Here is a 25,494-nt window from a genome sequence, read left to right on the forward strand (position 1 = left end):
CAAGTTTATGAGAATACTTATGTTACAGAACAAAACTAGATCTTCCTTAATGCATAAACTAAACAAAATACTACTGACAAACTTTGGTACTGTGACAGTCATTCACTAACAAGCTAACTTTTATCTGTTGTACACTGTCCAGGCAGAGAAGTTGAATAAGCTATTGCTTCAGTTAATTACTTAAGAAAATTTTAAGGCAGAGAAAAACTGAAAAGAACAAAATCTGTCCTGAGAAAACCCACGAAGAAAGTAGATTTAGCCCCTTTTCGTCAAATGGATTAGAGACCTAGTGAATTAGAAATTAAAACAATTTAGAGAGATAGTTACACAAATTGATACCTACTCCTTAGTATCAAAACTTCCTAGCTTCCCATTTTCCAGAAATCTATCAGTTAAAACACTGAAATTACTGTCAAGATTGTTATATAGATGATGCTTATTTGAAATTTAAGTAGGGTTGAATTTTAAAAGTTCAGCAAAAGGACATAGTACTTTGAGTTAATTCTTCAAATGGAGGAGGAGTGGATTGGGGAGAGAGACTGGGAGGAGAGGAGGGAGGAGAAAATACAGTCAGGATTAAAAAAAAAAAGAATCAGGAAGAAAAAAGGAGTACAAAAAAGTATCACATGGTTAATTTTCTTTTTTTAAATTAATTTATTTAGATTGTATCTCAATTGTTGTCCCCTCACTTGTATCCTCCTATTCCTCCCTCTCTGCCTTTTTCACCCTATTCCCCTCCCCTAGGTCTGTGACAGAAGGGGACTTCCTCCCCTACCATATGGTCATAGCCTATCAAGTCTCATCCTGGTGGCCTGCTTTTCCTTTCTCTGAGTGCCACCAGGCCTCCCCACCAAGGAGAGGTGGTTAAATATGGAGCACCAGAGTTCATGTCTGAGTCAGTCCCCGCTTTCCATGGTTAATTTTTTTTTAAGGTCTTCTTAAAAGTCAAAATGCTATTCCATTCTTTGCTCACTGCTCCACTCTACTGCATGGTTAAGCCAAGGCCTATGTGTGTGTTTTCTGTGTCAGATTAGAATTGCGTCAATTTTTTTGTAGAATTGTAAATCAAGAAGGGAGAGAAAAAGGAACTCAACATTTGCAATGTCAAACACGTTTTTTACAAAGAGTAGAAAATCAATCATTGTGCAAGATTGTCAATGTTCAATGCAGATACTTTACTTCAGTGGCTTTTCTTGATTCATCTAACTTCAATAATATGCTTATATGTTTATTGAGCCAAATGGGATCATTGGATTACCATGTACAACTTGAATATCAATTGAGATACCATGATGGTAAATTTTTGGTTTTGAAAATATAGTCAGAATATGATATTATATACATAAATTGATGTCTGCTTGGTTGCTTAACTGTGAAGTAATTGAGCATTAAAATATAATAATAATATACTATAAAATTAAGCATATTAGTTAATGAAACCCACTGATGTCAAAGTATGTATTTTAAGTGAAAACCAACATTTTATATATTTTATTATAAAATTTTGGATAGTATAGACAGACAATAGAAGATGAAAGAAAGAGAAATATGAGAAAGTTCTGCCCTAGTGAGCAGACTGGCACTGAGACATCATAGTTTTTTCTTTTTATTTTGATGAGTCATTCTCTTCTGTCAAGATACTGAAAAGGAACTGGGATGCAGTACCTCTCTAGAGGTAAACAAAATTAAAGAACAAGAGCACATTTAACCAAAATGGCAAAGATTACTTATATCAAGGTCTTTTCTTTCACTTTCCACAGGGCTGTCAGTAGTGAATTAACTAAAAATAATCAGAAGTAGCACTAATTGTGAAAAGTTAAAAAAAAATTCCCTTGAATATTTATGCCAAAAATTAACATTTCTAGTTGTTTATTAAATAAATTAAGATTCTCTGAATATCAATACCCCTCAACTATTTATTCTCAAGGTGAAGAAAAAAATAATACATTGATTAATTTAAAAGCTTCAGGAAACGTCTGAAATAGATTTTATGGAGCTCTTGAAATTATCGTAATAAATGTTTATTCCTAAACATTTCCAGCTTTTACAAACCAACAGAAGGAAGCATTAGTTCACCTTATAAAAATCTAAAATGGAGTTTTATAAGTCACAACATCGAAAAGCTTTTCAGGATATGTTGGCACAAATTGCCGTAAAAGTCAAAGTATGGGAGGAAACTGATGTGAAGGTTCCATGGTATTTGCAGTATAGAGAGTCTTAGGCGCATTAGTAAACAGACTCCAGAATAAATAAACAAAACTTTAGTAGTAAAACATTTAAGGTACTAAAGAACATCAATGGAAGAAACAAAAGTCCTGAACTAAATAATGATAATTTAGCATACATGCTGTTTATCATAATGCAAAACTTAAAAGTTTTGAAGAAGTATATCAAATGCATCAAAGAACACATAGTAAACTTACTTGAATGAGAAAGCAAGAAGACATGAAGAAATTATAATAATTATATAAAGTGGAGTTCAAGGCATAGCAACACAGTAGTGTCATCCTAAGTCTATCAAAACTGGCCTCCTTTTTTAAAGACAAAAATTAAGACACCAACTAAACTCTATCCTACGTACATAAAGATTTTCTCTTTAAAAAACTCTTTCCAAACTTTATTATCAAATAATTTAAATTTTTACAAAGAATAACGTAAGTACACATACCTTTCAACATTAAATACAAATAATTTTTGGGGAAAGTAATGATTTGAGTTCATAAGTAATGTTTACCTGTATGGGGAGGATGTCTCTCTGGCAGAATCAGATGTTGAAAGTTGATAATGCAAACAGCCTCAGCTCCTAGCCATCTATCAGACACTGCTCGAATGTAGTACTGAGAGGGCAAAGGCTCAAATATAGGGATTGTAAATACCAGATGCTGAGCTTCTTTACTAATAACCTGGTGTGAAATAAAGTCTCAAGTCAATGTGATTCTAACACTGTGAAAGTTGTGATGGTCTGTCACGGTTAATGCTGTATGTAGTTCATTTTATTAATGTGTAATAATATAAATGGATAGGTTAAAAAAGAAACATAATAAAAATAAAATAAATAAAATAAAAAAAGAAAGTAGTACTTAACACAAGGTGTACTAATAAGAAGAATATTGGGTTTTAAAAAGCTGAGATACTTAAATACGTCAGAAATTTGTGTGTGATTCCCTTTAAAAACCAAATGGGATCTTATGTAAAGTTTATATTCACTTTGTGCTATTTACCATGCATTTACAGGCTACCCTTTGATTTATTTATCAAAATTACCCCAGCATCATTTACTCAATTACTTAGCTTTCATTTAAAAAATTCTACTTACTATACTAATATTTACCCAATGTTTCTGTTTAAGTCCTACCAGTACCTCAAGAGAAACAGCACAATTTCTTGTAATAAATGTTTAATGCAAAGACAAATTGGATGTCCACCCAAGATTTTTCAGTCTAAAGCTTCCCTTTTCTCTTTGATAAAAAGTTGAAACTATGAGCAAAACATCAAAGAAACTGCAAGAAACTAAGTCTTTTAAAAATTAATTTTATTTTTGAGATTTTAATAATTAACATCATTTACCCTTCCCTTTTCTTCCTGTCAAACATTCCTATATACTTCTTGTTCTCTTCAAATTCAATGGCCTCTTTTCTCATCAATTATTATTACATACATATGTGTTTGTATGCAAATATTCTTAAATACATGAACACAACCTGCTCAGTCTGTATAATGCCACTTGTAGGTATTTTTCAGTAAGTCTTTTATGGTGACTTACAAAATATTTTCATTAGCCGATTCAATGTTCTTATTATTGTATGCATATAACTCAAATGATTTCTTACTTCACCTAATTTATATACTCAACAATTCTGGAAGATATGACTGAAATTATAATTAAATGTCTCAAAGAATCATCACATTGATTTACCAATACTATCCATTTAATCACTTTAAAACAAAAGAGGCAGAAATAATAATAAAGTGATACCACTGAACAATAAAATAAATGGCAAAAATTGTTAGTTTACATTTTCTCTTCATGTAGCAAAATAAAAGGATGGCCATAGAAATAATGTACTTACCTGTTTTTTAAGAGCTAGAAAGTACTCTGAGTGATAAATATGGTCATTTGTAGGATCTTCTACCCAAATCCACCATGGTTCCCCTACTGTTCCATGGACCTAGAACAGTTAGTATTACAGTTCTCCTAAATATCACAATTCAAGACATAGGCTGTTTACAAGTTCCTCTTTTCAGCAACTATACAAGTTATAGTTTATTAGTTCACTTCAAGTTTGAAAGGCAACTTAACATATTTACAAAGCTGGGCAACTATTCCCATAGTATAATTTTAGAACATTTTGTTACCTCCAGAAGAAAGCAAATGTATTCAATAGCCATAACTATTCACTATAGATTGCCTATTTTGAACACTTTAAATAAATGGAATCATACTCTGTAGGCTTTTAGGACTGGCTTTTTAATCTGATGCAGTATGTATATGTACTCACTCCTTGTTATTCTCAAACAATGTTTCACTGGACTAATATGCCATATTTTGTTCCTCCATTTCAGGCTTGCTCTTTTTCCTTACAAGGAAGACTCAATCTTGCTCCGTATTCACTTCTAACCTAAGTGACCATATTCCCTGGGACAATCTTGATTCTCATAAGATAGTTAAGTACACGGAATTCTCTTGCTTGCAAGTAAAGGAAAAGATCATGATAAATACTGGCTGAATCTGTGCTCCAGGCTGAGGGGGTATGGATGTGTTTCTTTGGCCAGTTAAACAGTTAAATTTGGAAAGGGAAGTATGAAACATTTGGTAAGTATTCAACAATGTCAGCAAAGCAGAGATGAAAAGATCCTATACTCTGAATTGGTATGATTAGCCAGAAGCCTAAAACACTCAGCATCATCTACTTTATTTGTGGACCTTTTACTACAGAGGATAATACATTATCTATAATCCATACTTTAGGACCTTTTGTTACACAGGATTATATACTATTTTCCTTTCTTCAGGTGGAAATAAGTTTAGTTTTTCAATTTTGAAGACCATAGTATTCTACTTGAGAGAATTAACTAGCGGGTTATGATGTTAGTAGAAGAAAACTGAAACAATAAAAGTTTAATTCATTACACAAACAGGTATAAAATTTAAACTTTCAAACATGATTTTTAATGGGTATCTATAATTTTACATTTTGCATAAAATTTTATCTTTAGAGAAATACTAAAGCAAAATTCCATTACCATCACTTTTTCCTCAAAGAAATTCTAAGAATAAACACTAATTATTATTATGCATATTTATAGATTAGGGAATTCCAGGACTCAGAAGTTGAAGCACCTTAAAACCACTGCACATTGGATTAGAAGCTGGCTAGATGGATTTACATGTGGCTGAATAAATTTCATTCACTCATATTTAGCTGGATTCTTAAAAGAACCATAAGGGATAAGCACAGGCGTACTATAATTACAGATTGACTTATTTTCCCCTTGGACTTCTAAGCAGGGAGATTCCGACTTGCTTTTAAATTTATAATTTCTTACACATTGATTGGTTCCAGGAATGTTAACTGAATAGCAAGATGACTCAGTAGACTATTATATATGAGTTTACCCTTATCCTGCCTTGGAAAAAAATCTTAACTAGTCCAGGCTGGCCTGAACCTCACTGTTCTGAGTTCCATCCTAGTGCTCGGACTCTATGAGATGTGCCAGCACATCTGTTTCAAGTGGTGCCAGGAATCGAGCTCAGGGACTGCAAATACCACCACCCAACCCTGCAGCCCCAACCCAACCTTGCTGTTAGTATTTCATATATATGGTTTTAAAGGAGGAAATAATGAATACAGAATAAAAACAAAAGAAAGCATGACAGGAACAAAGGAAAGACATTTTGCACAGGAATTTTATAAAGTAAGTGCAATATACTCAGAGACACAGAGAAAAAAAATCTTTTAATTATGGCTAATGATAGATTTGGATATCACTGAGGAAGAAATGTCAGTTTTCAAGAATCTGATGATGAGGAAGAAAATGTAGAGTATTTTTCCTACTAGCCTAATGTTTAAGAAAAAGAATGTTAACTTCACAACAATATTTAAAATGCCTATGGGCAAACACATCATCAAATTAGTAGCTAGATAAAGTGACATAGAGATAGTGATAATGACAACATAGAGAACATGGAAGAACACAACCAGTGTGGCCCAGCTTAGAGAACTCCATCTGCTAACATAGTTCAGTGTTGACACTATAAATTCTATAGATGCTGGAAGATCTCATTGGTTGACACATCAATATACCACATTTTCTTACAGATGAGAGTAAATACTAGTATAATACTATTAATTAAGGCACATATCATTTATATATCTCTCTATATAGTTATATATAAAATTTGGATTTTGCACATGCCTTTGGGACTGCTATAAGCTTTGGTGGAATGTGCAGTACAGACACTTGAGTTTAAATGGACTTAAGTGTTAACATAGATTTAGGTGTTCCCATCTCTACCTGATCATTCCAAGAAAAATCAGGGCAGATGCTCAGTGATACTCGCAGGACAGTCCGTGTGATGGGCTGAATGGAAGCTTCCATTGTAACAGAAGGAATCTGATGAACACACTGTTTGACCTTCAGTCCAATATTCACATGATGCAAAATGTGACCTGAAAGGAAAGTATTGCATAGAAAAAAAATGTGCCCCATATAATCTGACTTGTAAATGAGATTTAAGAGATGGTGATTTTACTGCTTGTTTTATGATTTGCTATGTAAAATAGCTGACATTCTTGACCTGGCATGTTTGAATATTTTGTAATAGTTAACTTGAATTAGCAATTCATAGCTTAGAAAACCAGTTCACGGTTTCTGTAGGTATTAATTGGGTTCTGAAAATTGCTGAGACTTGATACTGTCTGAGCAACTCTAGAGAGACTCATTTCTTTCTAGTTTACTTTATTACAGCATACAGAATTAGGCAATATTTTGTAAAAATAAGCCATTAATTTATTTAAGGTTGTTTCAGAACTTTATAAATTATAGAAATGTTTCAATGAAATCAAACACAATTCACTGATCCATATTCAATTCTAGAAAATATAGAGATAAAAATAAATTAGTCTATCAGCACAAATTAATTACTTGTACAAATTTTCATAAAGAATCAGATTCTAAAATACTAATATATATGGAAGTCAGGTGGCATTAAAAAAACCTGACTGTATACAAATGTGACTAGTTTAAGAAAGTGGAACTAGATTACATTTTCTATCATCAAGAATATCTTAGCCCTTCAACAAAGAATTTTTTGGAACACATTAAGAAATCAAAACACTGTAACTAAATTTGAAATTAAAGTTGCTAGTTTTTATATAAAAAGTAGGCATTTTACAATGTATTCTTAAGTTCTCTTTATCAGGTAATTAGATAAAAATCTGCAAAGATTTTTTATTTGGCTTACATAGGCAAAATGATTTCATAAATACCATAAAATATGTGAATGTGAAAATATAGCACACTAAAATATATTAATCAAGAAATTGTAAAGATTTTTTGCTTCATTCTTACCTATTTCATCCTTTCTCATGTCTTTGAGTTTATCCACAGTAAGGTTTTTTTCTTCTAATCTTGTTAGAATGTGTGGTGGTAACACAGAAAATTGTCTCAAAGGGCTAGCCCAACCCCAGAGTCTCTTGTCGATGATTTTACTAAGATTCAAAAGTCTGTAGGTCATGGTAGGCCAACGTTTCCTCAGTGCAATTTCAAAGAGAGCACGGACAATTCTAGCTGCATTCTAAAGAAGAAAAGGGGAAGATTGGTAGTTTGATGACAATGTACAGTTATATGACAATAAATTTATTATTCCAACTAGACTCAGAAGTACAGATCAAGGTACATATTTAAATTATGGTCAACAACTTTCATTACATAATCTCAATTATCTTCAGTTAGAACAAAAGTAGTCAGATTACTACTGTGTGCATGTCATTTATTAAACTCCCAGAGGGCAGCCTATTTCTGCATTCTTAGGGAGCTCTTTCACTATACCCTCGAAGCAGGAGTAATATAGGAAGAGACAAAAGGCAAACAAAGTAGCTGTCAGGCTGATCAAGTACCTAGAATATAAGAGATAGGTTGAGATGTCCCTAAGTATATTTTGCAACAATTAAAAAATTTAAACATTTTAAGACATTTAAGAAAGAACTCAGGAGGATTTTTATTTCATCCAGAGTAGAAATTAATGAGAGAAGGGTGACAAAGGAAATACTGGCAAGTGCAATAATCAATAGTAAATGCCAGTTCAATGGGACCTATAGCACACACACTATGACTAGCTTGACAAATGGAGCACTCCTTTAATTCTGATAGCAAATACATGCTATTGATAGTAATATTTTTATTTTACTGCTGGGCAAACTAAGGCTTGGAGAGATTAACAATTGACCAATATCGTATTTGGTGCCAGCATCTATTTAGTGCCAGGAGTAAAGAATTTCAACCTTAACTCAAAGATTGAAAGCTCAGTGGCCTGTGGTAACTTCAATGCTAGACATAAAGAACCTTTTAAAACTACTACAATACCTAGATTCCATTTGATTTGTCATCTTCCTTTATTGTTAACTTTAGAGATTGCTTTATTAATGGTTGTCTAGATTTTTTAATGGTAATTTTTATTATATTTGTTTTTTGACAAGTCTAAACATGTATATTGTAGTTACTCTTATACGATCTCTCTCTTATCCTCCTCCTACCATGCCAACACACCCTCTCTTTCTTGCAAGATCTTTTCTTACATTCATGTCATTTGTTTGGTGACCCATTGAGTTTAAGCAGGGACATGAATATGCCAATGGACTTGGTACTGTCCATTAGAGTCTTGTGGGCTCCAATGTAGGTACACTGAAGACAATGACAACAGTAGCCAATAGCTCATGAAGGAAGTTTAGCATTGGATAAGCCTTTCTCTAACTTATACATAATAGATGACAGACCACGACTTATACAAGCCAAGTGAAGCCAACTGCAGTTTCTGTTTGTCTTACCAGAAGACTGTTTCTTAGCCCTTCTCTCTATCTTCAGGAACTTATATTCTTTCTGTCCCCTCTGCCACAAAGTTCTCTTAGTTACAACTTATTCTCTGTACCCTGAATAGCAGTAAGCCTGTTTTCCCTGTTGCTCATTGCAAAGAGGAGCTTTTCTGTTTAAGGCTAATAGTTGAATTCCAGTCATAATTGCTGTCACCAAGAAAGGAAATGACATCCGGGACACAGACAGCTAACCAGGAGAGGTGAGTTGGACGTGGGCCACAACCTACATTGTCTGACATCCCAAGGAGGCCTGAGGGACACCCAAGCAGCTTTAGGCTTGCATTTCAGCCCACTCCTCACTGGCCTGGCCTATCTGGTTTACAGAGAGCAAACCAGTACAGGTGAGTAAAGCACAGTCCACAATCCACATTAGCCACCATCCTGAGAAGGCCAGAGGTATACTTGAATAACTTTAGCTTGGATCTCTCTCTGCCCAATCCTCACTGCCCTGACCCATCTGAGACACAACAAAACAACATTACCCCCACACATTAAAAGTGGGAGATATCAACGCCCCACTCTCACCAATGAACAGATCATTGAGACAGAAATAAAATGGAGAAATAATGAAACTAATAGATGCCATGAATCAAATGGACCTAACCAGATATCTATAGGACATTTCAGCACTTCACGAATTTCTGAGGTGGAAGCCAGCCCAGTCTACAGAGTGAGATTCAGGACACCCAGAGCTAAATAGAGAAACCCTTAAAAAAAAAAAAAAAAGAAAAAAGAAAAAAAACCGTGAAATGACAACAAATGGTGGTGAGGATGTGAGGAAAAGGAGAACTTATACATTATTGGTTGGAGGACAAACTAGTGTGTCGACTAGGGATATCACCATGGAGTTTCTTTAAAAAACTAGACCCAAACTACCAAATGACCCAGCTACATCATTCCTTGGCATATGCCCAAAGAAACCTACATCCTACTACCAAGATCCTTGCTCATCCTTGTTCACTGTTCCTCTATTTGCAAATGCCAAGAAATGCAATCAGTCTACTTATCAATCAACTGGTGAATAAATAATGAAAATGTTACTTAAGCACAATGAAATTTTATTTAGCTGCAAAGAAATATGAAGTCATAAATTTGTATGTAAATGGATGGAAATGGAAGACTGGTTTTTAGGGTCCTGAGCTTAAGTGATTTTTGTTTACCCACAGGCTTCTATATTTGAAAATGAATATTGTTAAATCTAGACAACATCATAGTAAGAACTGAAACAGAATAAATATTCCAAACAGCAAGAGGTCTTTACTTTTTAGAGAAAATGTGCTTTTGTCTTCTAAGAAATTATATTTTTAGTATTAGATTCTTTACTAAAAATAGAATTTAATTCTATTTTTAGTAATAGATTCTTTAGATAGTTTTGGACTGTGCTGATACTCATTAGAAATGGCAGAAATATACCTAAGTTTCAGAGAGCAATAAAGTAAAAAATTTGATTATTCTAATTACCAAAACAGGTTTCCTACATCATTCCCATTTGTTTGTAAAAAAAATTAATACATAAACTTGACGCAAACAAAATATTTTAATCTGAAACAGTATAAAATAGATGATGGTAATGATACAAAATTAATAATTTGTACATCTTAAAAGAATAGGCACAGACTTTTTTTTTGAAACCATGTTACATTTATTTGTGTGCATGCCTGGGGGGCATGTGCTTATAGTGTGTGTGTGTGTAGGTCACAGGGCAGCTGAAGGCATTTGCATTCCAGACAATGAACACAGGACTGCAGCTTTGGTGCCAGGTATCTCTTACAACCACAGAAACTTGACTCATAAAAACACTGAGGTTTGGAGAATTTGAAAACGTTTGCATTTTCTTTCCTTTTATATGATCTGTGACATTATCATATGGTTTCTTAGTTATAATGATTAAATTAATATATTCATTCAAACTGTTTACCCATATATCTGAGTTCATGTTTCTAAATATCTTCTATTTTTAGCTATTCCAAAGCTCTCCTGAATACTCATGACTATTAATATTCATGTAACACATACATGTTCTTTTTTGATGTAAATTTGAACACAATTATGAACATAAAAACCAGGAGTAGTGGTGCACAATTTTAATCCTAGTGCTAGGGAGAGGGAGGCAGAGGCAGGAGGATTTGTGTGAATTTTTTTATTGCCAGCCAAACTGCTTTACTTAGTAATTTTCAGGCCAGCTAGGGCTACAGAATGAGATATTGTCTCTCTCTGTCTCTGTCTCTGTCTCTACACACACATACACACAGTATGTGTATGCACATATGTATGTTATACATATGTGGTAATAGAATTCTAATACATTGTAAAAAGACTTAGTTTCAATTTTGTATCTCTTTAAGGAAGGCATTATTAAAAATATATACTTATGAGGGAAAAAACATGTTTTTTAATAAACTATGTCGATCTGAAAGGCAAATAGCAAACACACAAAATAAGGTAATTTACTTTTCTTTATTTTCTACCAGAATTTAAAAAGGTATAAGGCAAATGAGTTGTAATTTTGGGAATAGATGCCTTACAGCTTTCAACTTTTAAGTATCAATGGTAGAGAAGATCAGCATTTTTTTGTTTGTTTGCTTTCAATGAGACAGGGTTTCATCATAGTCCTGCTGTCAGGGATCCACCTGTGTGCACTACTATACCCATCAAGATCACTTACTTTAAAAGACTTATATAGCAAAACAAACATATAGAATAAGATGCATTTATTATTTCATATTTTACAGTAGGTTTGCTGTAGGCAAATGGAATTCCAGTCCTGACCCATGAGAATGATTGCGTAAAAGATGCAAACAGGTCTAAGATAAAATGGAGTTGGCAGCACTCTCAGTATAACATAGATTAATTTAGTAGTCTTCAAAGATGTGCAAAATAGAAAGAGATTATAATTCTTACCTGGGCAACGTATGCAGAATCTGATATGAGGGAGAAACTGTCCATCTCTCCACGGCTTATGTAGGTCTGAAGCAGGATGTTTATTTTTCCATAACTATTTTCCACACCTCCAGGAGCTGAGAGTTCACAGAAATTATTTAACAAGGCATCTAATTCCTCTATTTCCTCTTCTCTGACCTAGAATAATTAATATTTTTATAATACTTTAGTTGAATTAATGAAACATTTCTTGTTCACATTAAACTTCAGTGTATGTTTGTATAAGCTTCCACTTTATATGACAACACTTTCCTTCTTTAGTGCTGAAAATATTACTTTTCCAACAGGTAGTTGCAAAATACAATATGAAACTATCTTGAAACTGATACAATTATTTTATTATTCATAACTAATATTAAACTTGCCATTGACATATAAAATTTTGCTATGCCATAAAAATTAAATTATCTGACCTTATCACCCTTCAATTGATGAGATTTCATTTTTCATTTGATCAGAGTTAAGCCTCTGCCCAGCTAGATTAGGACAAACTTGATTATCTTCAAATGCATTCATTATAGTCACATATTTTTAAAAGGCATAGCACATTCATACTTTAAAGTTGTGAAGTCCTTTGTTTCAAAGTATTGAAGGTTTTACTGTTAGTGAGATTAAATTACAATATGGACAATGTAGAACTATTAAAATCTAAATAGGAATCATGCATTTATCTTGCTTTTTCTTCAATAACTTTACCTTTCAGTAGTCCAAAAGTTAACCACTTGTCGTATTCAATAATTTCTCTCTCCCACCACCCCTGTACCTACAGGTCTCATTATGTAACTCTGTGTGGCCTAGAACTTACTATAGAGACAAGGATGCCCTCAAACTCACAGAGTCTTATCTCTGTCTCTCAAATGTTAGGACTAAAGGTATATACTACTACACCAGCTTTATTTGATAGTTTTAATACTACAAAAATCTACAAAATTATTGATCTGTGTCAAAAGCAACAAATGATATGAGGTAAAATTTTAGGATAGTAGACATTGTTGATATGTTGATACTCCAAATGTAGTATGATGTTTAATTCGTATGTGTGAGAAATAGCAATTAATATTAAGCTTTGATAAATGAATTAATGTACTTATGTCATACATGTGTAATTCTAACTTGAAGTAATCTTACCTTAATTTGATCAAATTCTTCAGCTTTAGAGACAATAGCAAAGATATCACCTTCTGTTTTGTGTGCATCAAAGAGTTCATTAAAAGTCTGTCAAAACAAATACATTTGATTAAAATTAAAAGTCCAATGACGTGTTCTAAGTTACATAACTTACTACAAATTCTGCACACTTAGAGAAATGGAACCTTAGACCATATAGATATTTGTTGTATAATATTCCAAATCCCCAGTTTATAGGCATCATCAAAGTAAGAAGATCTAGTAGAGTAAAAAGATAAATAAAGGCAGTTATTAACAAAACCCTACATTATATGCCTAAAAAAAGTTCATCAAAACATTTTGGCCTGCGTATACAGAAATTTGATCTCGATCACTCATTAACATTAATCATATTTCATATAAAATTCAGAGAAATAAGTAGAAAACAGAGTATTCTAGCAATTCTTGTAATACTGACTTTTAATCAATGAAACTGGACGAAGAAAAGCCTGAAAGGGTCATATGGAATCAAGACAGAGGACAAAAGTTTGTGGAAGAACTGCCAACAAGTTTAGGACTTGGCTTGGTATCAGTATGCTAACAAACAGACATGCAAGAAAAGTTGTGTAATAGAGAAAACGAGCCGACAACGACTGGGTGATGGAAGGAGATGGGCTGAAGAATTCCTAGATCATAGTTATAGATGCCAAAGGTTTTTAAATAAATCTGTTGTGCAAATATAAGGTTTATTTTGGAAAATACAGGGACAAACTAGCATTTCCTAAGACCTGTTCTATGTATAAGCAAACAATAAATGGGTACAAAAGCTAAATTTCATATAGACTGGTATTTGCATTTGGAGAAATGTAATTGGAATGATTTTTACACTAAAATATTTATAAAAGCATAAAACAAAAATAAATATAAAATTCAAAACATGACCATAAATAAAGTATTCTCATGAGTGATCACTGTTACTTACCAAGATGCACTGCCACACATTATAAACACAGAGAATATGGATAAACTAATATGTGGATGTTAAAGTGGCACAGCACCTCATCTGACTCAATTCAAAAGGCAGCAAATAAGCCAGGCATGTTGGTGGGTGCATGCCCAGTACCCAGCATTTGGGAGGTAGAGTTGGCAGTCATTTGCATTAGAAACTCAGAGACCAGAGGTGACCACAAAATTGAGACCCTGAACCTATAATCATTATTAGAAATTGGGAAAAAAACAAAAAATAAAAACGAAGTTGCCATTGTAGGTTTAAAATATTAAGCTTCGTAAATCCCTAAGCTGCCAAAGTTAGCTGGGCCTGGTGACTTACAATTTAACTGTACCTACTGGTTCTTAGTACGATTCAATTAAATTTTTTTTTTTTTTACTTTTTATTAAAAAAACAAAAATCTTACTAAATTATTTGTCTTAATTAGAGGTTCTATTGCTGCAATGAAACACAAAAACCAAAAAGCCTGTTAGGGAGGAAAGGGTTTATTCAGCTTACACTTCCACATTGCTTTCATCACCAAAGGAAGTCAGGATAGGAACTCAAACAGGGCAACTTCCTGAAGGTAGAAGCTGATACAGAGGCCATGGAGGGGTGCTGCTGTAAGGCTGGCTCCCCATGGCTTGCTCAGTTTCCTTTCTTATAGAAGCTAAGACCTCCAGTCCAGGAATGGCACCACCCACAATGGGCTGGATCCTCCTGCACTGATCTCTAACTGAGAAAACGCCTGACAGCTGGGTCTCATGGGGGCATTTCCTCACCTTAGACGCCTTCCTCTCTGATGACTCTAGCTTATGTAAGGTTGACACAAAACCAGCCAGTACACTATCATTTCCCATTTAATATATTCTGGAATTTATTCCTAAGGACTCAGCAATATGTTCCACATGCTTTAGAAGTTCACTGACTGGTTTGGCAAAGGGCCCAGACTATTTAAAATTTTATTTATACATTGTCAATAGTAAGGGTATTATTAAGTTAGTAGAAATACATTTTGTTATATTAGTGTTTTGTTATTTTGCATTATCAGCATATTCTGAAGACTAGAAATTATTTGGAAAAAAATGAAGATATTACTGTATTTTTTCTATTCAGTACAATACCTCAATGGTGTTGTATTTAATATAGTAGTGGCTGGCAGTTCTCCCCAAATCAGTGGAGGAAAAGTAGCCAGTTCGCTCTTCAAAACGAATCATCTTAGCTTTATCCAGCTTTTGTCCAACTTCAATAACTAGCTGTTCTCGATGCTTTCTTAATGTTGGGTCAATCTATATGAAAGAAATAGAGGCAATATATATAAATTTATGAAACTGCTTAGAAAGTCTTTGCACATGCCTACTTATGGAAATTGCTTTTTCTTAAGAGTTTAGATTTAAATTAAGTTCATTTAAAAAATGTCACATAAAAATGTATGTATTAAAGGTACAGTGTGTGTTATTAATATACACATTTGGCATGATTAAACATGCCTATCTCTTTAAACATTTATTTATCATTTCTTTATCTTAAAAACTCTTCTTCTAGCTTTATGAAATACACAGCCTGTTGTTGTTATATGTCATCACTTATAGAACGATAGCATGTGAAAATTACTTGCTTTTAGGTATCTGTAACTCAGTACACACTGACCAAAATTTCCACATCTTTGTTCTTGTCAGCCTCTGATAATCACCACGGTATTCTCAACTTATATTTTACAACGTTTTCAGTTTTCACATGTGAGTAACATTGTCTTTTGTATGTCTAGATCATTTAATCTGTCCCATAATTTCTCACTTCATGTATGTAGTCATAAATGACAGGATTTCATTCTTTTTTACTGCAGAATACTATTCTCTGTATGTATGAAACACATTTTGCTTGTTCACCCATTAATTGATGGACACATGGGTTGGGTACTGTGAAATTTGCTGCTGTGAATACAGGTATGTAAATGTCCTTTCAACATATTGATATAATTTGTTTTATATATGTGTGCATGTATGACTATTTTAATATTTAAAAAACAATTAGCTGGACAGTGGTGGTGCAAACCTTTAATTCTAGCACTCACACGACAGAGGCAGGTGGATCTCTGTGAGTTCAAGGCCAGCCTGGTTTATAAAATAATTCCTGGACAGCCAGGGTTATTCCAGGACAGCCAGCCAGGGCTACATACAGAGAAACTCTTCTTCGAATAACCAAACCAAACCAAACCAAACCAAAACAAAAACTGCACATTCAATCCACACATTCTCTTCAAATATTCTAGAATCTAACTAAGATAGTTATATCTGTAATATTCCAGACATACTTGAGGTGAGACAAAAAATTCTTTCCTATGAGAAAACAAATAGCTTAAAAATATTCAGGCACATTAGTATTTCATTAAAAAAAAATGGTGGTGAGAGTGCTTTTCCCCAGTCAAGATCCATAAAAACAAATCCTTTCATAATTAGTTCAATTGTTCTTGATAAATGCCTATGCATTTTCATAACTTCTGACAGAAAGACTATTTTGCTTATATGCAAAGAATAAAAGGAAATTGTCCTTTTTTCTTTTTAATGCCATTGAATCTATTACCATACCTTCTATGTTGTTTCTTTGGATTTTTGAGCTGGTGTCACAATGTAATCTAGGATGCCTCCCCACCCTCATAATTCTTTTATCTTGGCCTCTTGGGAGCTGAGTTAACAGACATGTGTCACAACAACCTGCCCTAGCTTTTTTTTTATAAGCAGAAATTAAGATATTTAATGTGATATCTGAAATATTACTTATGCACCACACACAGATTCGTATATATACACATAATAAGTCTTTAAGATACTTCTTTAGCTATATGGAATGAGGTAAAATAAGACATTTATTAGAATGGAAAAGTATTTTAAAAATCTAATGAATTAATATTGCTATAATTTACTTTAAATTAGGTCTTTATTAGAGACAAACTTTAAAAATCAGAAAAACAAGGCAAAGAGGCCTCTATTGCAGGTTAGGTAAGACGGCCTAAGGAGCCATGACAACAGATATAAAGTTTTTATTGTTGACTGTGTGATGCTGCACTTAGTTCATTAAAACAAGCAAATAAACAAAAACAACAAAACACTTATTAATCAGATGATACAAAGCTATTAAATGTAAAGTTAAACTACTCTATTTATGTTGGTAAGAATTTTATCCTTACAAATTTATGTTAAATAATAAAACAAGACACATAATTAAACAAAGTAAAACAACGTTAAAGACATTGATAGGGTGTGTCATAAAGTAAAAGCATTTGTCACTAGGTCTCAGGACTCAACTTGATGCCTGTAACTAACATGATGGAAAGAGAGAACCAACTCCTTCAAGTTATCCTCTAGCATATGCCTCTCCTTCAAATAAATAAAGAAACAGACATATAGATTGTTAATATTGGAAATTACACCAAAAGTAATCTTTATGCTCGAGAACAATATAAAATTACATATAATATCAACTTTATATTTTAAAATAAAAATGATGTTATCTTATTCTAAGATTTGATATTCTTTGCTCCTGAAAATATATGTAATTAGTTACCTGTTCTGGTGCAATGATAAAATAGCATATCAAAAACACCTTAGAGGGGAAAGGGGGTTTATTTTAGCTTAATATTCTAGAGAGAACAAGTTCATCATGGAAGGAAAGGCATGGAAAAAGTCATGGAAGCATAACAAGAGCAGGAAGCTGGCTGACTACAATTTAACACATACAGGAAGCAGAAACAGAGAATAAGAAGTGATATACGCAGACGGATGTGGTGGCACACGCCTTTAATCCCAGCACTTGGGAGGCAGAAGGAGGCAGATCACTGTGAGTTCAAGACCACCCTGGTCTATAAAGGGAGTCCAGGACAGCCAAGACTAACAGAGAATCTGTCTCGGGAAAGGAAAAAAAAAAAAAAGGGATATATACTAGCCCACTCTCAGTGTCATACTTCCTCCATCAAGCCTCCACCTCCAACAGTAGTATAGCAATGGCTCTCAACCTTCTTAATGCTGCTACCCTTTAATACAGTTTCTCATGTTGTGGTGACCCCCCAGTGATAAAATTATTTTCCTTGCTATTTCCTAACTGTGATTTTGCTACTATTTTAGTCATAATATAAATATCTGATATTCAGGACATCTGATATGCGACCCAAAGGGGTCACGATTTGCAGGTTGAGAACCACTGTTCTATAGCCTTTCCAAACAGTCTCACCAACTGAGCATGAAATGTTCAAATACAGGAAGGAGCCTATGCATTCAAAATACCACATATGTAGCATGTCCAGTTTTACCCTTTTGAAAATGTCCATAATACCCACAATTATTCTCACAATTCTTATATTTGTATTATGAACAGCCAGTGTTTACTGCTTAACAAGTATCAAGTTACAGGTTATAATGTGCTTATATTTAGCAGCCAATTAATTTGGCTGTAAAACAAAGCATCCACTTGGAGACCAGCATACACTTCAATAAAGGAAAAAAAGCTAATGGAATCCGTTCTAGGGTAAAATCCAAATATATAAACCTAGAGTTTTTAGAGTAGCAGCCTTGGCACTATTTATTCCTTTTGTCTTAATTTTAAGAAATTGACTGAATGGAAAAAGGAAAAACAAAAAAGCTCCAAGATTGTTTCTTATAGCAGGATCAGATGTGTTTATCAGTAATTGGAGAAACATTTTGAGTTAAATTAAACAATTTTCTGATAATTTTGACTTGATATAGGTGACTATCCATACGATGATAGTGAAATAATGTTTTCATTAGACCACAACAGGATTTTATCTGTAATTAGGGAGCACTTACAGCATATAAGCAGAATTCTAAAGAAAAAAACATGATCATATGGAGTCTGTAAGCCATATGGACCACACAACCATAAAGCTCATAGGAAAGACTGTCACCACGTGTGTCCAATTCTCAGGCTGCCTATGCACTGATACATGAAAGTGATCCTGGCCTCCAAGGAGTTATGATGATAACTCATCACTGCCACCACTTAAAAATTACAGAATAGGGGGGAAAGCAATTTGAGAAGAGGAACAGATTATATATAACATAAGTCTATTATTAAAACATGGCCATAAATTTCTTCCCGCCCAGTTTACTCACAAACTAATATATCAGTTTAAAACAAACAGCAAATGGAAATAGATCTAAAAATGGTAAGATCATAACAGTATTAGTGGTAAAAGAGATCTAAAGAAAGTAATATAATGATCAAGGCCAATTTCACTTTCCTCAGTGTTTTCTAAAAAACATTAGAGCTCTCAAATTCTCTTCCAGGTCTCTAACTCTTTTCCAAATGAGGAGAGCAACAAATATTTATCCTCACATTATGAAAGCATCACACAACCCTAGAGGCCTTAAGGCTTTTTTCCCCCAAGCAAATGAGCTTTCTACCTGGTACGCTTTATGACTGATGCCATATGCTAATGGATTTGCTCTCATCCGCACATAGAGGTAAGTGTAACTTATCCACTTCACTGCTTCTTCCACATTGGTGACTGTTCCCAGAGCAATCTGCAGATTAAAAATACAGAAATTAATGCATTAAAGACAAACAATTATTATAGCAAAGACTATCTTGCCAGAAATTAAGTTTTCAAATCAGTCATTTTATTGTATGTTTTAAAGGCAAGCACAATTGGAGGCTCATTTTTCTAATTTATTAAACAGAACTGCTGTCTCATTTACTTAAAAATAGTACAATAGAAATTATGTTAAAAAGCAGAGTTTATTCAATTTTATGGCTTTTGATTTTTTCCACAAGTAGACTTTAATTTATACAGTATTAAAGATTTTGATGTGTTACTTTTTTCTTATTCAGTTAATATTCACTTTGTTTAGTTTCACCTAATTTTCTGAAAAGTTTAATGTAAGTATGTGATAATAATATAACAAAGTCCTACTACTTGCATGAATATGTGCAGCTATTGTAAAAAACACAGAAGGAAAGTTAGCTTTATATTTAAAGAAACCCTCAGACCTGGGACAAATACACAAATGGAACAAGTAGAAAATTGTAACATTTCTTAAAAAAAAAAAAACAAAAAAACCCACAGGTTTATATATTAATACTTATAATTAAAAAGATAACCTGCGAAGAATGGTGGCTACAACTCCCTTACATGGGGGCTGTAGCCGCAGTATTTGAGACTAGTTTGGGCAAAATAGTGACAAGATTCTGTCTCCAAAGCAGTAACAACAATTAAAGCAACGATGAAAACAACTGTCCAACAAAACAAGAAATACTTTTATTATTAAGAAAATTTAAATGTGTGGACTACAATAAAAAATAAATGTTTTTGATTATACTCAGAAAATAAAAAATGTGTAATATGACATTTTAATATATTTTTGACATGTACGAATTTAATTAAAATATTAATTTAAAAATACAATTGACATGAGATCTGTAAAGAAAATAATTATTAGACAATAATGACATTAATAGAATTTTAATTAGAATCTTATTACAAGATGTATCTGATTATCCAGCATACCAACAGGAAGAAGTACCAGTGCTTTCTGGAAGAGTGTCCTAAGTGTAAAACTTGACACTTGTGATTTCTCTATAAATCCTTAGCTGAATTCAATGAGAAGACATGTGCTCTGCATAAATTATTACATCTTTGGAGGAAAGCAAAACAAGGAAAAGTAACTAAGGTACTAATATTAAAGAAACTGAAACCTCAATTTTCTTTATTTCTATATAACTTTATAGATCAAATTACAAAAACTCATTTTAGCATTTATACTATAAAAATGTCATATTTGTTTTAATTCTTATCATTTCAATTTTATATAACTAATTCTGACAGATATATATGTGGATAAGCTGGTAATGTAGTGCAGAGGTAGATGCTTAGATCCTTAGATCCTTAACACCGTCCCACAGACCTATGGGGGAAAAAAAAACTAAATTTGAGCCAATAAAGAGCTGCATATAATTACTGAAGAATTATAGGTATGAGCCAGGCACAGTGGCACACACCTGTAATCTCAGCCCTCTAAGAGGCAGAGGCAGGTGATCTCTGTGAGTTCAAGGCCAGCCTGGTCTACAAGGCAAACCCAGGACAGCCAAAGCTACACAGAGAAACTCCGTCTTGAAAAACAAAACACCAAACCAAACCAAACCAAAAGGATTACAGTTAGAGCAGTCAAATGATTTCTATTCTGCATGGGCAAAAGAATTTGTTTGGCCAAGCTGTGGTGGAGCACAGCTTCAATCCCATCAGTTGGGAAACAAGCAGGTGGATCTCTATAAGTTTGAGGCCAGACTGGTCTACAGAGTGATTTTCAGAACAGATAGGCTACACAGAAAAACCCTGTCACAAACAAACAAACAAACAAAACAACAAGCCAGGAACAACATCAAAAAAGAAAATTGTTTGATTGAAATCTATTTGTGTATCCAAAATTTCTGCCATTACTATTTATTTTTTTTAGTGTTTCTATATATAATCTATAATAACTAACCACTGACCAATTTAATCTTAGCTATCATATAGCCCCATATGGAACAGTATTCACAAAATTAAAGGATTAAACATATTCGTTGGGCAGTTGTATATGCCTAGAATTACTGCTCTCATGAGGCTAAACTAACAGAATCCTGCAAGTCAGGCCACCCTGAGCTACATAGTGACCATTCGTCAAAAAACAAACAAAAACCGACTCAGAGTTATTACATTTCATATGCACACTGTACACATGGTGTTTGAGAAAAATCACTTAAGGCATGGTATGTAAGCAATTAACCTTGTTCCCCTTACATTTCTATCATACAGCACATATGTATGTGGTGACATCAAATGATTACTTCATTACTGTGCCAGAAACTCACCAATATTATTATTCTCCAAGCATTACCATCCAGCTGCAGTGCTGACTTAAAGGATTTTAATTCTGTGAAACTTTTTTAGAACTCCTACAGCACCTATTTTCTTTTTCCTTCACTAACTTGGATTGTCTCCAAAAAGGCTTTTAAAAAGTTCAGATGTTGACACTGCTGGACCTAAAACATTTTGACTTGAAATGGTCCTTTGAAAATTTAATAAAATTAATAAAAATTTAAAAAATTAGTTTGATAATATAACTAAATATTATATACCCCCCTCTCCTATTTAAAACTACGTGACATCAGGCATTTTGGTAAAAGTGCATTAGGTGTGACAAGCCTGCTAGCTTCCTACATTTGTCCAATAGATTACTCTTTCTAGTCTAGTTACAATGTGAGTTCCCTAGTAAGGGGAGTACAGCTGTCTCTGACTTTTTACCCTGCATCTGTATCCTTTTCCTCTAGCTGGGCTGCCTTTCTGGTCCCAGAGGAAGAGGATGTGCTTAATCCTGCTATGACTTGAGATAGGAGGGTGAGTTGGTACCCCTTATGGGCTCCCTGCTCTGAGAAGAGAGGTAAATGGGACCTGAAGGTAGGACTTGGCGGAGGGCTGGTATCAGGCTATAAAGTGATTATAAAAAAACCAAAGATACATCAATTTGGATAGACAAAAAAATTGTCATACTATACTTATTATTATAGAAACCTTAGTTTGCAATAAAATGTTCAACAACAAAATCTACATATATATGGGTATGTATGATATCTTATGAAGTATGAACTAATTTCCTTATGATCATATAACATTATTTTAAAATAAAAGAAATGAAGATTTTATAAAACAAAATAAGCTTGATAAATAAATTAATATGAGTAAACTGCTGTTGCTATCTCTGGTAAGATGAAAAAGGAGGGAGTATGCATAACTCATTTGCTCAAGTAATGAAAATATTCTAATCATTCACAAAAAGGAAAAACCTTAAACAGAAAAATAGATGTTTATTTCATGATACATCTTATTTTGAGGCTAGTCCTTTATCGCCACCTCGTGACAGAAATGAGAAGTTACTTGTAACTATAAGCTGCCACCTGGTGACAGTTTTTTCATGGGTTATCTTTGAAATTTACTCATTCATCATGGAAGTCAGCAGCAAGCATTCTGTACATGTGCACAGAAACATGGTCCCTGACTACAAGGAAGGTCCCTCTCAATGAAGTTGGAACATATAACCACTGGGAAAACTATTACAAGCTCAACATCCCTGCCTCACAATGGGACCAGTCAACAATGGTTTTCAAATATTTCATGTGTGAATAATGAAAATGTTACATTATAAAGTCTATTGAAGAAAATATAACTCATCCCATTTGGAAATTAAGTTATATTACTTAAGTAACACAGGTTTTATTAAAGTTTAATATGTAAGGATACTTTTATTATTTGTATCATATCTTTTGAAAATTGATCAAAACCATATAAAATCTAAGTAAGATTTATAATCATACATGTATATGCATGTGTATGACTACAGGCACAATACTTTATAATACATGAAAAAATTTATCCCACTAGTCACTTATTTCAAGGCTGGAAGTAAGCATATAGAGCTGGATATCAAGGGACTATCAAAAATCAGTAAATCAATTGTGATATGTGCCATAGAGCAGGCATGTAATAGATTTTTCACAAGTCTACAAGAGTACTATTTTATAAGTAAGAAAAAATAAAAACAGACAAATAAAAAAAGAAAACTTGGACACTGAGGGTGATGAGAGCAGAGGAAAACCTTTCTAGAAAGGCAAAGAACTTCTGCTGGCAAGTAATTAGAGGCCGAGTGGGGAAGCATGGTCATGCTCGGAGGCCTTTATATGTAAGTGGGGTATATGTACAGTGTGTATACTATGTATGAATATCCATACAGCATGCGTGCTCATTGTGTACATGTGGGATTCATCTGAGGAATAAATATTAGAATATAGGAAAATTATCCTAGCTTTAAAGAATGGCTTAGATTTAAAGGATGGCTTACTAGAATAGAGTAGAAGCATAATGATGTCTTTAGAAAACATGTTAAAAAGCTGCAAACATTGCTTTTCTCTCAATGCAAACTCAAGTGGCTTCATAAAGAGAATGCACTAGTGACCTTTCAGCTTTATGATTATGGAGTTACTTCATTAGGCCTCAATGAGCAAAGATGTGCATAATAAATTTGCTTTCAAATTATACTTAATATATTCATCTAATTAGTCAAAATTATATTCACAGAGTCATAGCCATTAGTAGTTTAACTTGATCTTTGTGTTAACCATTACCAATGTTGAATCTTAAAAAAGAGGTGGCAAATATAAATCTGTGATCTTAATCATACAGTACAGATTCCTGCTATAGGTTGATCTGTATTTGATTTCCACAGTTTTACTGACTTTAATTGCACATTTAACTTTTATTATTATCAGGAAACTTGGCAAGTTCTACTTGAAATTTCAGTAGAACAAGGTAAAATAAATTAGCATTAACTACCTCACTATAAAGCCTAAAAATGTGAAAATATGGATGTCCTTTATGTAAATAAATGGAATTATGTTCAGAGTGAGGTGACATTTCTGAAAATGGCATATCTATTAAGTAGTTAATGACGAACATATGGACCCTCATTTACTTGATTCTCGGGGAATGGCTAGTTTCACTTATGCTATTCTATTGTTCTAAAGGTAAGAACGGTGTTTGACTCCGTATAATTACAAGAGCACTTGGGTTTACTACTTAAAAAGTAGTCAAAGATATTAGTTCTAAACTGACTAAAATTTAGATCCCATGAACTTTAAAATGAAGCTATACAGATACGGATTCACTGGGATTGTGACTGCTGTGACAAAATTCCATAAGCAAGAGCAAGTAGGGAAGGAAAGGATTTATTTTATCTTAAGCTTATAGTCCATCATTTGAGGAAGTCAGGGCAGGAACCTGGAGGGATGAGTTGATGCAGAGGGCATGGAGGAGTGCTATTTACTGGCTTGTTCCTCATGGCTTACTTAGTAGCTCTCTTACAGCACTCAAGATCCAGGGCTGTGACCATTCATGGTGAACTGGGTTGCCTCATAACAATCATCAGTCAAGAATATGTACCATAGGCTTGCCCATAAGCCAATTTGGTAAAGTCACTTTTTCTTTTCTTTTTTAAAATTTTTATTTTAATTAATTTATTCATATTACATCTCAATTGTTAGGCCATCCCTAGTATCTTCCCATTCCTCCCTCCCTCCTGCTTCCCCCTACTCCCCTCCCCTATGTCTATGACTGAGGGGGACCTCCTCCCCCTGTATATGCTCATAGGGTATCTTCTTGGTGACCTGTTATCCTTCCTCTGAGTGCCACCAGGTCTCCCCATCAAGGGGACGTGGTCAGAAATGGGGCCCCAGAGTTTGTATGAAAGTCAGACCTCATTCTCTACTCAATGGTGGAGAATGTCCTGTCCATCGGCTAGGTATGGGTAGGGGTTTGAAGTTTAC

At 33.7% G+C, this 25,494-nt stretch overlaps 1 protein-coding gene across 7 annotated transcripts in view; it reads right to left on the reverse strand.

The window, feature by feature from the left end:
- ASCC3 (activating signal cointegrator 1 complex subunit 3) overlaps positions 1-25,494 on the reverse strand; it is a 264,221-nt gene that overhangs the window by 124,873 nt on the left and 113,854 nt on the right. For all 7 annotated transcript variants that reach the window (XM_084776931.1, XM_084776925.1, XM_084776929.1 and 4 more), the window contains 8 exons: positions 19,545-19,664; positions 15,252-15,416; positions 13,161-13,247; positions 11,994-12,170; positions 7,573-7,798; positions 6,517-6,671; positions 4,071-4,169; positions 2,735-2,903 (listed from right to left, as the gene is read on the reverse strand). In XM_084776931.1, the coding sequence (XP_084633057.1) occupies positions 2,735-2,903; positions 4,071-4,169; positions 6,517-6,671; positions 7,573-7,798; positions 11,994-12,170; positions 13,161-13,247; positions 15,252-15,416; positions 19,545-19,664 (1,198 nt within the window). The remainder of the gene's footprint in view (positions 1-2,734; positions 2,904-4,070; positions 4,170-6,516; positions 6,672-7,572; positions 7,799-11,993; positions 12,171-13,160; positions 13,248-15,251; positions 15,417-19,544; positions 19,665-25,494) is intronic.

This window comes from Acomys minous, assembly GCF_964271855.1.
Source record: "Acomys minous genome assembly, chromosome: 3".
Classification (NCBI taxonomy): Eukaryota; Metazoa; Chordata; class Mammalia; order Rodentia; family Muridae; genus Acomys; species Acomys minous.